Source organism: Pleurodeles waltl, chromosome 5 (genome assembly GCF_031143425.1).
Source record: "Pleurodeles waltl isolate 20211129_DDA chromosome 5, aPleWal1.hap1.20221129, whole genome shotgun sequence".
In the NCBI taxonomy this organism is placed as follows: domain Eukaryota; kingdom Metazoa; phylum Chordata; class Amphibia; order Caudata; family Salamandridae; genus Pleurodeles; species Pleurodeles waltl.
The window spans coordinates 575,582,938-575,599,315 of NC_090444.1; the positions used below are offsets into that span (position 1 = coordinate 575,582,938).

Below are 16,378 nucleotides of genomic sequence, written 5' to 3' on the forward strand. Positions count from 1 at the left end.
TCTGGAAGCCGTAGTCCTACCTCTTCTCTCTAATTAATGCCTCTAGACTATTACTAAGGAACGAACAACAATGGTTCAGTGAGATTCTTTTGTTATTGAAGCAATATAACTCTCTTGACATTTTGAGTTCTTTTATTCTCAAAAACAGGTATATATTATCATGTAGTAACAAAATCAGTGCAGACGGAGTAGTGCTCAAAGGTGCAGTATTTACAGTGTTATAAAAAGGATTGTCCTAACATTTCATAAAAAATAGTTCAATATGTATTCATTGATTACTGTTCACAGCTGGTTACACCCCTAATAATCCCATTAAAATGTTGATGCTTCAACTCTATACACAATTTACAAGGGTCTCCTTAGTAATACACCTCCAGGTAGTGTGCATCGTACATGTACTGAAGTGGTTATAGTAAGCTGGCCTCTAGATCCCAACTTGTCAATACATAGGAAAATAGGTTTCTAATATAACCTGTGCTGTCGTCACACTGCAGTGTGGAACACTCTGCGGGTCTGCAGCCAAAGGCAAAGGTGTCAGGAATATTACTAAACGCTTCTTAATGGAGAAAAAGAAGAAATACTATTTGCATAAGTAAAAGATGGCTTGCAAGGAAAGGCATGTCTAACTGCAAATATAAAGAAGCAAGAGTTGTGATTTAACACACTTCTTTCACCCTATATAAGCAGTATGTTATTTTCAAGAAAAAATAAAACAGACTAGTGATTTTTCAAGCTTGCTTTACCAGGAAAATCCTTCCGACTGCTTTGTCCAAATTCCTGTAGTTGTGCTTGCTGGTTAAGCTGCTCTTTCTGCAAATTTTCATACCAATGAGTAACCTCTGCCCTCAGATCAGCTACCTGATCACTAGGATACATTTCAATTGTCATCTGCACCAAAAACAAGAAAAACAACGTTTTTCAAATACAGATTCCAAAACAATAAAAAGATGAATAAACAATAACAAACAAGTTTGCATTAGGGACAGGTTTACCTTGTCAGGAAGCCCAGCTGGCTGACAAACAATTCTTAAGGGTAATGACTGCTTGTCATTAAGAGCCTTCAAGTGACTGCTGATGCCAGTGCCTTCAATCTGCCATTGCCTCAGGTGATATGCAAACCTTAAATAGCAAATGTAAAAACATATAAATACTTTGATTCAAATAGCTCTAATAAAAACATGCAAACAATACTTTAACGTTTTACAGAGTAATGGGTAGTTGGTTAAATAAAGAAATGTCTCCAGCAAACATCCCTTTAGTTTTGGAGGAAAGTGTTAAATACCTACAACAATCTGTTTGGAGTCTGTAGCGATATAGATTTAAATGCTCTGCATGCACTTTGTGTCTAGTGTTGAGCTCAAACCTTTAGCAGCAGTTTTTCTTTAACGTTAGAGTTTCAATTTCAAAGTGACTTGTAATACTTCCCCCAGAAAACCACAATGTACCAGGGCACAGACTTTACCTCAACTTGCAGTTTTCATTCCAGGGTAAGTGTAATTGCAGAGACACTAAGGGGGTCATTCTAACCCTGGCGGTCGGCGACCGCCAGGGCTAAAATGACGGAAGCACCGCCAACAGGCTGGCGGTGCTTCCCTGCCCATTCCGACCGCGGCGGTAAAGCGGCGGTCGGAAAACCGGGTCCGGCGGTTTCCTGCCGGATTAACCCCGGTTGGGCGAATCCTCCATGGCGTTCCCGCCAGCCTGTTTCTGGCGGTTTTTACCGCCAGGAACAGGATGGCGGGAACGGGTGTCGTGGGGCCCCTGGGGGCCCCTGCACTGCCCATGCCACTCGGAGCCGGCTTCAGTGTTGCAGGCCCTTTCCCGGTGGGCGCTCCCTTGGCGGGCGCCCGCCGGCCCAGCGGGAAAGTCAGAATGGCCTCCGCGGTCTTTTGACCACGGAGCGGCCAATTGGCGGTTCCCGCCGCCCGCCAATGTAGGAATGACCCCCTAAGTTTTGTAAGGTCTGTGTACTGAGAAAGAAACAACATGTTGCTAAGAATACGTAGCAAAAGTATTATTAATATGTACAAAATGGCTAGGGCCTATGTGAATCTACAGCACTGAAGGCTGCAAACCTATTGACTTGGATAAAAAAGGTTTTCAGTTTGCAACATATACAGATGTGGATTGCATGCTGTGCCTCAACTACAACACAGTACCTAAATCCCTAAAATGGTGGCCTGAGATGTCTAGAACAATATTTTAAAAACTGTTTGCCAGACCATTGACTACTGAATAAGATCAATATTCATGCTTGCTTGCAAGTAGCAGCCCTACATATGTCAGCTAGTGGGCTATAAAACAGGGAAAGCCACTGTGGTATCTTTCATACGAGTGGAAGGTGCTCTCTTCTCTCTCCGTTTGGCAACTAGAATATGTCTCTACCAGATAAATCGTTACCAAAGGTAAGTAACTTGTTCATCTGATAGAGACTTCTAGTTGCAGATTCCTTTGTTACAACAGAGACCCAAGTAATACCATCCTCGGTGGGGGCTGCAAACCACGATCATACTAGAAAGTCCTGCAGAACCGAACGACCCAAGTAGCTGTCTCCGCGGACCTCACTGTCCAGGCAGTAATGTTTAGTGAACGTGTGCAGGGATGCCCACGTTGCCGCCAGGCAGATATCCAGGACAGGAACTCCACGTGCTAATGCTGTGGTGGCACCAGTTGATCTGCTGGAGTGAGCACACAAACGATCAGGGGGTTGCTTCTTCGCCAAAGCGTAACACATTTTGATGCAGAGCACCATCTAACGCAAGATGGTGCACTTCTCAACGCCCGCTCTCTATTCGCCTCCGCATATCCTATAAAGAGTTGATCATCCACTCAGAAATCTTTAGTACGATTGAGGTAGAACGCCAACGCTCTTTTTGGATCCAGACCGTGGAGTCTCTCCTCTTCATGAGAGAGATGTGGAGGTGCATAAAAAGTAGGCAAAGTGATGGATTAACCTACATGAAAAGGCATGGGAAGAAAGGAGGCCCTGGTACGAAGCTTCACTTTGTCAGGATGGACAGATGAAAATGGTAGCTTTCAATAAAAAGCTTGAAGCTCACTCACTCTGCGAGCAGAGGTGATGGCAATCATGAAAGCAGTTTTTAATGTGAGGAGCCGCAGCGGACAATTGTGAAGTGGCTCAAAAGGGGCACAATTAAGGTAGGTAAGGACCAGGTTTAAGTCCCATCTGGCATAATGAACGGGGTCAGAGGAAACAAATGGGTGAGCCCTTTAAGAAACCTCCCAACACTGGGAGACTTGAGTCTCAGGATCTGCGCGTGGCAAGGAAAGAAAAGAAATGACGTCAATGTACCAGGGTGGTGCCCATTTACGACCGTTACGTCATCACGGTGACCACAACACCAAAAATGGACGAGGAGTTGATGCCACCTGACAACGCGCAAGGGTACTGCTCGAAGACAAATCTCTGGATCCAGTCTGATGCTGGGGAGGAATTCTAAGGTAAGGAATCTTAACTAGAAGTCTCTATCAGATTTTATTTTTTTAAAATCTTTGTGGACTACTGCCCTGACAGCCACATTTTGCTTAATTTTTCTCTCTGCAATGCAAGGGTTTAGAGGTTACAGTTATGGATGTGGCAAATGTTCTAGCTAGCTGGATCAAAATTGGCTTTGAATTGTAGATTTTTTTTCTTTTTTCTGGTGGATACTATGGCTACCTGCAGATTACTCATTTGTTGAGTATCTGCGTGTGCTAAACAGGATCTAGAAACGTTTTCATAGCTCTACCACACCAATAAGGGACACTGGCTACAACACTGCACAAAAAACAATACTATGGTGACACCACTGAAGCCTTAAAGCGTCCACCGCCTGCATCAAAGTCAGATCCCTGTCCATTTTGCCACACCGTTAGAGGCAGAGATGAAAGAATATATCAATTTTTCTAGTTCAGTGCAACAATCGAGACTGGAACACGTTTATGTGGTCTACGACTATCCTTCAGAATGGGGAAGCAGTGGGATTGGTGAGGAATCTACATGAAGGTTTTCACCAGAAAGATTGTTACCAAAAGTCAGTAACTTTATTTTCTGATAGATACTCCTACCTGCAGATTCCACATCACCTGAACAGATTCCAATCCCACCTGAACAGATTCCAAACCCACCTGAACAGATTCCAATTTAAGGAGCGAGGAGGAGGAGGCTCTTTTGTGTAGCAGCAGGTCATTACATGCTTTAGGAGGGATGTGGGTGGGGCTCAAGGATCAGATTTGGTTTTTCATATGCATGAGACTTGTGCAAGAAGAAGTCCGGTTGAGTGGAGGTGTCTGGAAGGTTTGTGAAAGAAGATGGGGTTGCTGAGGCACGATAGGCCAGTGTTATGTAGTGTCTGGAGCATGTGGGTGAGGAGCTTGAATTGTGATTGTTTGTAAATGAGGAGCCAGCGGAGCTCCTTTAGGTGGGATGTGATGTGATGCAAGTGAGGTGTGAGAGGTTATGTGCAATTTTGGCTTCTGGGTTCTGAATGGTCTGCAGCCTTTTGGTGAGTTTTTTGCTGATCCTGGCATAGAGGTTGTTTACATAGTCCAGCTTGCTTGTGACCAAGGCATGGGTCACAGTTTTCTGTGGCACTGATTAGGAGCCATTTGAAAAGCTTCTTGGGCGGTTATGTTGAATTTGTTGTTGAGACTGATTCTGAGGTTCTTGGCATGGATTGTGAGGTTGGCTATCAGTCCTAGCTCTGTTGGCCACTAGGTGGAGTCCCACTGTGATGTGCTCTTCCCATAGAGCATGATTTTAGTCTTGTCAGTGCACAGCTTTAGGCAGTTGGTCTTCAGTGTGCGATTTTGATCATGCACACACTGAACTTGATCTTGTTACTGGGCATCGTGTCTGTGAGGGAGAGAATGAGTTGCGAGTCATTGGCATAGGAGAGGGCACTGATATTGTGAGAGCGGATGACGCTGGCTAGAAAGATCAAGTGTACATTGAAGAAGGTTGGGCTCAGGGAGGATCCTTGTGGAACTCTGCAGATGAGGTCGCAGGCATGAGGGATATGGTGCCTTGCTGACTAAATGGGTCCTTCCAGTCAGGAAAGAGGAGATCCGTCGGAGTGTGTGCTCTTGGATTCAGATGTTGTGCCTGCGCTGGATGTAGCGGGACACTGTGTCAAAAGCTGTGGAGTGGTCCCAGAGAATGAGGGCAGCTGCATCTCCTCTGTTCAGAGTCAAGCGGATGTCATCCGTGGCAGCAATGAGGGAAGTTTCCGTTCTTTGGTTCAGTCTGAAACCATATTAAGCGGTGTCAAGTAGTTAGTGGTTGTTGAGATATTTCGTGAGGTGTTTGTTTATTTTTTTCCTCTAAGACCTTGGCCGGGAATGGTAGCAGGGAGATCGTCTTAATTGGCGAGTGTTGAAGGGTCCTTAGAGTGTTTCTTCTGCAATGGGAGAACAATTGTTTGCTTGTAAGCATCTGGGAAGGTTGTAGAAGATGTGGAGACATTCACAATGGATGTATGCATGATGCAGATGGGTTGCAGTCTTCTGGGGTAGGTGTAGTGGGGGCAGGGGTCCGATGGACATCCTTTCGCACCACTGCATCCTGACAATGTTTGGCAAAAGTTTGAAGAGCTACCCATGTTGCTGGTCAAAGATCTCAGCCACTGAAACACCTCTCTGCTGGACAGTGCTGAGGAAGACTTTGCCCTGGTGTAATGTGTAGGAAGCTGGCCTGGTGTGTAGTGCACACCTATGGTGTTGGCACCTTATACCAGGTCCAGGCAGCCCCTATTAGTAAATAAAGACAGTGTCTAGGAAGCCAGGGCTCTCTAGCGATAGGTGTGGATGAGCAACCAAGATTTAACTAGGAGACATGCAAAGGTTATGCAGTACACAGTAAGTTATCACACATGAAAGGAACCACACAGTAACACTACACTAGATAACTTATCGGCAGTCCCCCAACTGAAGGTAGGTATACACTATATCAGTGGTTCCCAAACTGGGAGCCGCAGCCTCCTGTTGCGCCATCAAAACTAGCCAGGGGCACCGCACCAAGTTTGGGAACCACTGAGCTATTTCCAGTTCGGACACAATAAAACTACAGCCAGTGGTTCCCAAACTGGGTGCGGAGCACCTTAGTGTGGGCCCTAGGGGAGGACCGAACCATATACTAAATTAGTGGAATGCGAAGTAAAATCCCCCACCCAAGGGTATGGAAGAGTTAGAGAGAAGTGTGTTCACTGCGATCCTGCTAATCAGGACCTCAGTGATTATGCTCTCGCCCTTCAAACTTGGTTACTTGAACCAGATTCACCCCTCATTTGGCATACTGGTGCCCCCATGCAAGTGCCTAGTATATGGTACCAAGGGCATTGGGGTACCAGGGGATCCCCATTGGCTGCAGCATGTATTATGCCACCCATGGGGAGCCCAGTCAAAGTGTGTCTGCAGGCCTGCCATTGCAGCCTGCGTGAAAGGGTGCATGCACCCTTTTCACTAAAGCTCAGTGCACTAGGTCACTGTTAGTCACTGCTAAGGCAGGCCCTACTAGTCCAGAGGACAGGTTGTAAGTATCTGTGTGTGAGGGCACCCCTGCATGAGCAGAGGTGCCCCCACATACTCCAGTTCCATTTTCCTGGAATTCATGCGGAGACTCCAGGTTATGCATGTACTGGACATAGGTCACTACCTATATCCAGCTACACAATGGTAACTCCGAACCTGGGCATGTTTGGTATCAAACATGTCTGACTCATACCCCCCCCAATACTGTTGTCAGTACTGAAAGTATGATTCCATGCACTCTGGGGGTGTCTTAGAGGACCCCTAGTATTGTTCCAATCAGCCTTCTGGGGTTTTCCGGGCAGCCCAAGCTTCTGCCACCCCTGAGACAGGTTTCTGCCCTCCTGCTGCTTGATCAGCTCAAGCCTAGGAATGCAGAACAAATGATTTCCGTTGCAAGAGGGGGGGGGGGGGGAGGGGGGGTGTAACACCCTCTCCCTTTGGAAACAGGTGTTACATGGCTTGGGAGGGTAGCCTTCCCAAGCCACTGATATGCTTTGAAGGGCACATTTTGTGCCTTCCCTGCATAAACCAGTCTGTACCGGATCAGGGACCCCCAATCCATGCTCTGGGGCGAGTGATAACTCCCCTGTCCATCACCACACCAGGGATGGCATCCAGAGTCCCTCCAGAGGGTGCCTGGGATCTGCCATCTTGAATCCAAGGTGGGCAGGGGCCTCTGGGAGCATCTGAGTGGCCAGGTCAGGGCAGGTGACGCCCAGACCCCTCCTGATAGGTGGTCACCTGGCTTGGTGACCAACCCCCCTTTCAGGGCTATTTAGAGTCTCTCTCTTGGGTGGGTCCTCCGATCTGGCATGCAAGATTCCAGCAGGACCCCTGTGCAACCTTTACTTTGACTTCTGGCCACTGGAACTGCGACTGGAACCTCCGGGAATGGACAACCTGCATCCACGACGAAGACTGCTTCAACACCATTTCCATGGCTCCTTCCAGCTTCTGCAACATTTCTCCAGCTGTGCATCCTCTGAGGGGGACAAGTCTTCAGCCTCCTCGAGAAAAAAGAAGGTCTTCCCTTGGAGTGAAGGAGTTACTCCCCTGCATCTGCAGGCACCAAGTGCAACGACGACCGGATGCGTGGATCTCCTCTCAACCTGAGTAGTGTTGATCCTGCATCACAGGTGGTGGTCCAGAGTAGTCCTCTTGGCCCTCTCTGCCAGCTGTCCAACTTTGGTGGAGGTAAGCCTTTGCCTTCCCACGCAGGACAGTACCCCCGTGCACCACGTCTCTTGCAGCTACCAAGGCTTTTTGGCATCTCCTCCAAGGGATCTTAAGGCTCCGTATAGCCTGAGCCCCAGGCACTCCTTCCTGCGAAGCACAGCCCTCTGCGTGTTTCTCCTGCGGCGTGGGACCCTTCTCCAGTTGTGCTGCGTGGGCTCCTTTGTGACTCCTGGGTCCTCCTCCAGTGGGTCTCCTGTGGGGGCTGCCTTTTCTTCTGTGGACTCCCTGCCTTGCTGAGGATCCTCCCAGTACTCCCCAGTGGATTGAGTTCTCCTGGACCTTGCTGGTCCCCGGCAGCTCTACTTTTGCTTCACACAGACTTCTGCCTTTGCCAAGGCTTGATGGTGGTTTTTCCATGCCACTAACTGACTGCAATCATCCATCCGGCGTGGGACGTGGCCTGCATCCTTCAGGATCTCTTCACCTGCATTCCTGACTGTCTTCGTCCTACCGCCGACCAACTCCTGTAACCACAGACGAGTGGGGTGTGGGGAGTGACTCCTGCCTCCACTGGACACTTCTGTGACTTCTGGACTTGGTCCCCTTTTTCCACAGGTCTTCCTTTTCAGGAATCCACTGCTGCTTTCTTTTGGTCTTGTCTGGGTGTTGCATTATCTTCTTTTTTCTTCCTTTTGGGTGGTTTGGGGAAAATCCAGCAACTTACTCCTTGATTACTTTCTAGGCCTATTCCTGATTACTAGTGTACATATTTGGTGTTTTTACTTACCTCCTATTGGAGTATTGCCTATCTAATGTTTTGGTAGTATGTTACTATACTATTGCCTATACAGTATTTTGTTTTTTTGTGTTAAAATAATGAAGTACCTTTGTCTTTGTAACACTGTGTGGTTCTTTCATGTGTGTAAGCGATGCGTGACTACAATGGTATTGTATGAGCTTTGCATGGCTCCTAGATAAGCCTTGACTGCTCATCCACACTCTAGACACTGCCTATGCTACACTATTAGGGGGATACCTGGCCCTGGTATAAGATATAAGTACCTTAGGTAGCCACCACACACCAGGCCAGAGTTAAGTACCTGGTCTTCCCAAGGACTAACACAATGACTTAGAAAATGTATTGTGCAAAAATAGGACCAGACCAAAGGAACCCAAAGGTGGATTTTGGAAGAGGATGACATACAAAACAAGAGCAGAGTCCAGTCCATGATGGAGTGTCCAGTCGGGGCAGGAGCCACTACCCACCCTTTGAGGATGAAGATCTGGATCGACGGGGGAAGGAGAAGATCAGCTGTGGAGCCCAGGAGCAGCAGAGGAGTCCTTGGAGTTATGCAGATGTCCTACATCGGTCGCCAGGTCGCAGATGGTCAGGGGTTAGGAGAACCACTAACAAGCCTTGGCAAATGCAAGAGGAGGCAAAAGAAGAGTTGCAAGGCAGAAAAGGACCAGCAAGGTCCAGGAGACTCAACCCATAGAGGGGAGTTTGGGCTGACCCTCAGAAGTCAGAAGAGCCAGAAGAAGGAGTCGTAGCCCCCACAGGCAACCCACTAGCAGCAGGCACAGTTGCAGTGAGGCCTAATCAGTACTCCTGGAGAGGAGCCCCATGTCGACGACCACCAGAAAAACCACCACCTGTGTTGCAGGATCCATGCAGTTCCAGAGGAGAGCAGATCCACACAGCTGGATGTCGTTGCTGTAGGTGCCTGCAAGGTGCAGGGAAGGGACACCATAATGGTGCCCTCTTTTAAGTCCCTAGTATATGGTACCCAGGGAATTAAGGCACCAGGGGACCTCCATGGGCTGCAACATGTATTATGCCTCCTATGAGGTGCCCATGCAAAGTGTATCTGCGGCCTGTAATTACAGCCTGGATGAAAGGGTGAATGCATGACAGGGGGAAAAAGCGTAGGCATAGGTCCATGACCATCTCATCAAAAGGGCATTCCCCCACAATCCCAGGAGCGGATACCGACTGGGGTGGCATTTGGCGGTCTTGTCCGTCGCAAACAGGTCTAATGCTGGCCTGCCCCAGCGTGAGAATATTTTGATTGTCTGCTCTTGATTCAGCTCCCCCTCGTGACAGCTGTCCGTTGTCCTCCTGGGCATGTCCGCTAGGGTGTTGGTTAATCCTGACACATGCTCTGCCTTTAGCGATATGTTGTGAACAGTGAGCCAGTTCCAGAGCTCTTGAGCTTCCTGGGAGAGTGTTGGAGACCGCGTTCCTCCCCGCTTGTTGATATAATGCATGCTGGTGGTACTGTCTGTGCGAACCAGTACTGAAGCACCTGCTATTCTGGGAAAAAAGCCTGTAGAGTGAAGAATATGGCCTTCAATTCTAACCTGTTGCTATGCCATGTTTTCTGCTGTGTTGAACAGTGCCCCTGAAGCTGCAAGTCTTGCAGGTGGTCATCCAACCCTGCAGGGAAGCATCGGTTATGACGAATTCAGGGATCTGAAGTAGAAACGTAAGGCCCCCTGGCAAATGAGAAATTTGGGACCAGCATTCAAGAACTTTTTTCATAGCTGGGGTAATAGTCACAATATCGTTGAATGATCCCTTGTGTTTGGATCCAATGTTTTTGCAATTCTTCTTGCAATGGTCTAATCTTGAGGCATGAAAGAGATACCAGAGTGATTGAAGAAGACCATGCCCAGCAACGATTTGTAGAGGCAAACTTAAGCGGGCTTTCTTTTTGACAGACTGATTGCTAGAGCTCTTAGATTGGTTTGTCTGTCTTGAGATAAATATGCCTTGCTGTTGATGGTATCCAGAAGAGCAGGAATATTGTAGTCTGACTCGAAATAGTCATTGATTTCTGTAAATTGACTGAGACCCAGTCTAAGAAATAAGTTGAAACAGGCTTGAGTGGTTGTGGCCGCCTGAGACTTTGTTGGGGCTATTAGCAGCCAGTCGTCCAAGTAGTGAAAAATTTGGTGACATTGGGTTCTCAGAGCGGCTGCTACAGGTGCAAGGAACTTGGTGAATATCCAAGGTGCCGATTTGAGCCTCAATGGAAGCACCTTGAATTGATAATGGGTACCGGTTACAGGAAAGCAAAGATATTTTCTGTGTTTTGGATGTATGGGGATGTGAAAATATGCATTCTGCAAATCGAGAGTCATCATGAAGTCTTTGCTGACGAGGAGATGCAGGATATCGGAGCGGGAGATCTTTCTAAATGATTGCTTGTGTAAAAATGTGTCCAGTTTTCTCAAATCCAGAATGGGCCTCCATTCCCATATTTTTTTTGGGTGAGGAAGCATGGAGAATAGATGCCTATACCCCTTTGTGAAAAGGGATCTTTCTCTATTGCTCCCTTTGCAAGCATGATGAGGGCTTCCATCCTTAATTAGTGAATATGAGGGGGGTGGGTTCCCCTTGGAGGGTTGTTTAGAATTTGTGCAAAAAGCGCCAGAGTATGGCCAAAAGCGATCAAGTCCAATACCCACTTGTCTGGGTTTATCTCCCTCCACAGGATGGGATGGGATGTGTGTAGCCGGCACCCGGTAAAGGTCACTGCTTGCAACCCGGGTCTCTACTCTGGAGGGGGTTGTTTATGGCTTGTTATAGGCCGCTGAGGGTGGCAGACAGTAATGTTGCTGGTAGCCTTGCCTGTACTGATACTGAAAGGGCTGGAACTGCTTAGGACGTTGATCTAATCCTCTGCAGGAAGAGAAACCCCTTCCACAAACCCCCCCGAAAGTGCAGCTTCCTATACAGCAGGGTTCCGAGGGATCTAGCAGTGTCTATCATTTTTTTTATTACTAGCAGCGCAGTATCAATGTGCTTTTCAAAACGTTTCTCCCCATTGTAGGCCATATCTAAAACTTTTGAATGGACCTCTGGCCAAAATTATGTTGATTTAAGCCGTCCTTGGCTTCTGAGGACAACTGCTCCTGCTAGGTGACAGAAGCCTGTTAAAGTTATGACAAGCATGCAATATATTACCTGAGATGCAGTATGGAGGATTTTCGTTGCTTTTGCTTTCTTATCTTCTGGAATAAGGTCTATGAGGTCTCCGATATCAGACCACATCTGCCAATCGTAGTGGCCAAGTATTGCCAGCGAATTAGCTTCTCACACTACGATGGCAGACATGAGGGAGAACCTCTTGCCCATATTATCCAGATGTCTGCCCTCTTTATCTGGTGGAGCTGGAAATAAGGGTGGACGGGTTCTTGGAACTGCACTGTTGCACTTGTGATATCAGAGTCTGGTTTGGGATGTCCTGCAAGGCATGCTGGGGAATCTTCCAGGGCTTTGTATTTTTTTATTTACCAATGGTGGTACAGAAGTCACGGTAGCCAGGTCCTTCATTATTTTAATCCCCTCATCCCACATATAATCAATAATGGGGGATTGATTGTACAGATTTTCTTGCCTGCTGCTTAAAGTCATACAGGAAGCAGTCATCCTGCTAAATGGAAGTTGGAAGATGAAATTGTGCTGCAGCTCGGTCCATTAAGTTGTGAAACCTTCCGATGTCCTCAGGAGCAAAATCTCATGGGTGTGGCAGTCATCTTGTGGAGGGGGATTATCAGTTATCTCGCCTTCCATCCTACGATGAAGAGGAGTCTTATTGTGGTGGCACCGCAATGTTTCTCGGTGTAATCCTAGGCGTGATAGGTGTAGGCAGATTCTGAGGTGTAGATGGGGCAGAGATTAGAGGTGGCAATGATTGATGTTCCGTTAGAGGTTATGGGAACCTCATTCTATAATGTTGTAACATTGCTTGCAGGTCTTGAACCAGAGTAGAGGGCAATTGCATCTCTTCCTGTGTATAATGGTGCCCATAATATCTTCTTGGTGGAGGGACATAATATTATTGGCCATAGAGCTCTTCCTCCTCAGATTTATCATCTTCCTGGCATTTCACAAGTGGTTGGGAAGGACTATGCACAATTCCAAAGGGTCTGTCGTCATCTGAATCCTCCATGTCCAATAGGTGAGAGGAGAAAAGGGCGATACCTTGCTAGGAGATGTTATAGCCGGTGTGAAAGCCTTTTCAGGTAATTTAAGTCTTGTCGACAGTCCCACTGACATCGTTGACGCAGCCTTCGTTGAAAGCATGGTTGCCTTTGTTACTGTCGACGGTGGGGTCATAGGGAAGGCGTGGTGGGCAGAGAAGAGACCTTTTCTGAGGAATTATTTTTTTCTCTTTTTATGTAGAGTGTCCTAGTGATATTTCTTTAAGGCATTTCTACCCTCCTCAGATGTCCCTGGGTCAGAGGATCTTGCCCTTTTTCGTGACCTCTCAGAAGTGCCACTTTCCTACTCAGAAGTTGTTACTTTCTAGGTCTTGGACTTCTGAAGCCAGATTAGTAATTTCCCCTCTCTATCATTAAAAGTCTTTGATGAAACAGTTCTACATACCTTACAGTCCTTTACTGGGTGGTTAGGGTAAAGGCAGTAAAGGCATTCTTTATGTGGATCATCTACATACACATCAAAATAACACAGAAACTCTCGGACAGCAAACATGCCATGAGAAGACAGGAGAAACCCTGGCTGCAGAAGCACCTAAAAGAAGAACTGATAAGTCAGAAAAACCCTGGGAGCATCCCACAGGAAGGCCAACTCAGATGCCAAGGCTATATGTTATTCGATGGTTAAAATTGTAATATCTAACAAACGCAGAGCAATCTACAACGTAAACGAACGCTGCCTGAATTCCATACCACATAGACACCTCCAACATTCAAAAGAGAAATATACTAACATTGACAAAATCAGGGAGCACATCAACAACACAAAAGTCAAAACCATCTCTCTAAATGCCCCCGTCATCCTCCCGTCAAGTGCCTTTTGAGACCCAATTGGACTCACTACTATCCTTCTTTCAACTGATGATCTGAAATCTCAAAATCCCAAAGGCTACATCACACAAAGAGGGTATAAGCAACAGTGACATTCATCTCAGGAGACACACTCTAATGCCTAGCCAAAACCATCTATGATCTTTGCATTAAAGACTTCTTCTGTCAATCCTCCAATAAGGTACAAACTAATGACAATCTTGCCACTATCACTCTATCATACATTTACCATTCCTAGGTAAGGACATAAAGAAGGCAGCCTTAACTAAACTGTACTTATAGAATCAAAAATGCCTGCTTTCAGGAATAGCAATCCAGAAACTGACCACACTGTAGCACTGAGACTGTAGCGCTGGCTCTCATTATCCTAAATGAGACTACTGGATTTTTGGGTATCAGGGTCGTTCTTGGTGTGGGGGACTAAGTCTGACCCATGAAGAAGGATCCCTGTCACCTTCAATCTGGTTTTGCTCCGGCTAACTAGCAGTGCTTCATCTCTCCCAAGGGGAAGGGATGATTGGGCAGCCGAGCGCATGACATCTTAGAACTTCTCAGGGAAGTCGTGGTCACTCAGATCCCAACCAGCTCTTTCATACACGGTGTGGTCTCATATACAAATGACAAAGGCAGTTTAAGTTTTATAGATTGATTTAATAAAACGACTGCATTTTAGATAATAAGGCGTGAGCCGCAATAACCAGAACTATACAACACAGTTGGATTGAAATAGTAACCAGAAGAGTGAAACATAAGAATAACGCTATCATAGTGTTAACAGATTACATTCTCTCTTATTAAGTTCTATTTTGAGCACAGCATGTTAAGCTCTAAGCTTGCCTTTCAGATTCCCCGGGAGGACATCAACCCTCATACCTGAGCAAAGGCCAGGGATCTGGATCAGCATCTGCAACAGGGCAGTCAGCGTCTAGTTGTGGTTCCCTGGTCAGAATCTCCCTCTAACGTGTATTAGGACTAGGAAGTGTTTTTATAACTAACATGTCAATGTGCTAACAAAATGTCCCTACGTAAGAATGTGTATAGTCTACAAACCAAAGACTAAACTCCTACCACGTCTATCGGCAATGTACCAGACTGTATCCTTGACTGAAGCACAGAGTGAGCAAGAATGTATTATTTGAGAACTCCGGTGCTGAAGTAGGCTAAACAGTGTGATAAGAAAATAAAACAAGACCGTAGAACTGGCTATTGAAAAATAACAGTACGAGGCTGAATAAAATGCATCTAGAGAAAAGTGCACAGAGGCCCGATGCTTTAAGCAAACGAATAAAACGCATCTAGGGCAAAGTGCACAAAGGCCTAATGCATGAAGAAAACGCACAAAGGCTACATAAAAATGGCTACACTACAAGACAATCACCACCAAAGGCTCACTCTGCATCACAATATTGAAGTTGGGCTTCTCACACTGCTCAATTCCTCTACATCCTCTGACACAACTGAACATCACAGCTTAGTCACTGTCTCTGAGGATAGACTTCGAAGGCATCATTCTTCAGTAGTTTTGCTTCCTAGCTAGTGAACAGATCCCAGTTCGGACTACACCAATGTTTCCTAAAATTCACATCAGGCAACATCAGCTGGTCGAAAGGCTGGTTCATCACAGTCCAAGTCTGCTCAAAAGATGTACCTGAAAATCAACACACTGAATATGAAATTAGTACTCAGCCTGAACTACTACCAAAAGAAACACATGTGGAACGGGCCTTCAGCAACACATCTCAACAGCTTGTACATACAGTGCCAAATCCTAGGATTCCACACTGGCAGCACCCTCCTCTCTGGAATGTGCTCCTCAGAAAAATACTTTAAGTAGCTGCTAGCCTAGCAACAATTTGTCATTTAAACCATTTATACCTTCTTTTTCCCTGAAGAGAAATTCACAGCAGATGTTCAAGCAGAAGTACTATTCCACCTCAGAGGTAACATCACATTATTACATTTGACCACCCACCTAAAGGATACCCCTGGCACCTGACTCATCAAATGACTTAGACTCTCAGGGTTTGACCTTGTCTTACCCCTAACAGAGCCCTACTTTCCACCCCTAACAGAACCCTATTGTCTGAATGGATTCCCATACTACTGTACAGAACTACTGCAGTTCTTACAAAGTTATTAACTCAAAAGGAGCATGTGTGCCGGCAAGCACTGTGTATTTATAGAACAACGTAATTTCTGAAACAGATCATGATTATGCTCAAGATGAAGAAATGTGTTTAGAAGAAACCAATAGACCATGCATTCTCCTGCTATGCTCCTAGGATCTGTAAAGCCCTCTCTCACCCCGATTAGACAGACCCATCAATCCTGCACTTGAGGAAGGAAATGAAGAACACCCTCTTCAAGCAACAGCTCTTTCTAAATTAACTCCGGATGTTGGACCCAGCTGACTGACCCATCTACAGAGGACTGCTTCATTTTATCTTGTTCTCTCTCTTTCCTATCTTATTACCCTCTTCTACTTTCAACACTCTGCTGCTTTGTAACTAGCTTTGCGCTCTATAAACACTTACATACATTAATGGCTTCATAACCTGCCTTACCTACGCCGGAATGCTTCAAGATGTGTTTTCAGCATCAAAAGACCTCTTTCAATTATTGTGAGACTGGACTGAGCGTTATGCTCTAGATTACTGGAAGCTATCATAAGACTTTCCATGCACTTGCTGATAAATTCTTGTTCCTTTTCCAAACCAGTTTTACCTGTAAATACAAACAGCAATACAACATATCAAATCAAAGATAACTTATTTTTGCACTGCAACAAAATGAAGAGGTTACTTACCTATAGTAACATTTTCTGGTGGATTCTCTA

At 46.2% G+C, this 16,378-nt stretch overlaps 1 protein-coding gene across 2 annotated transcripts in view; it reads right to left on the reverse strand.

Annotated features, from left to right (window-relative positions):
- Nucleotides 1-16,378, reverse strand: part of USP34 (ubiquitin specific peptidase 34) — a 1,940,069-nt gene that overhangs the window by 1,432,285 nt on the left and 491,406 nt on the right. For both annotated transcript variants that reach the window (XM_069234398.1, XM_069234397.1), the window contains 3 exons: nt 16,107-16,266; nt 993-1,119; nt 744-888 (listed from right to left, as the gene is read on the reverse strand). In XM_069234398.1, coding sequence (XP_069090499.1) covers nt 744-888; nt 993-1,119; nt 16,107-16,266 — 432 coding nt within the window. The remainder of the gene's footprint in view (nt 1-743; nt 889-992; nt 1,120-16,106; nt 16,267-16,378) is intronic.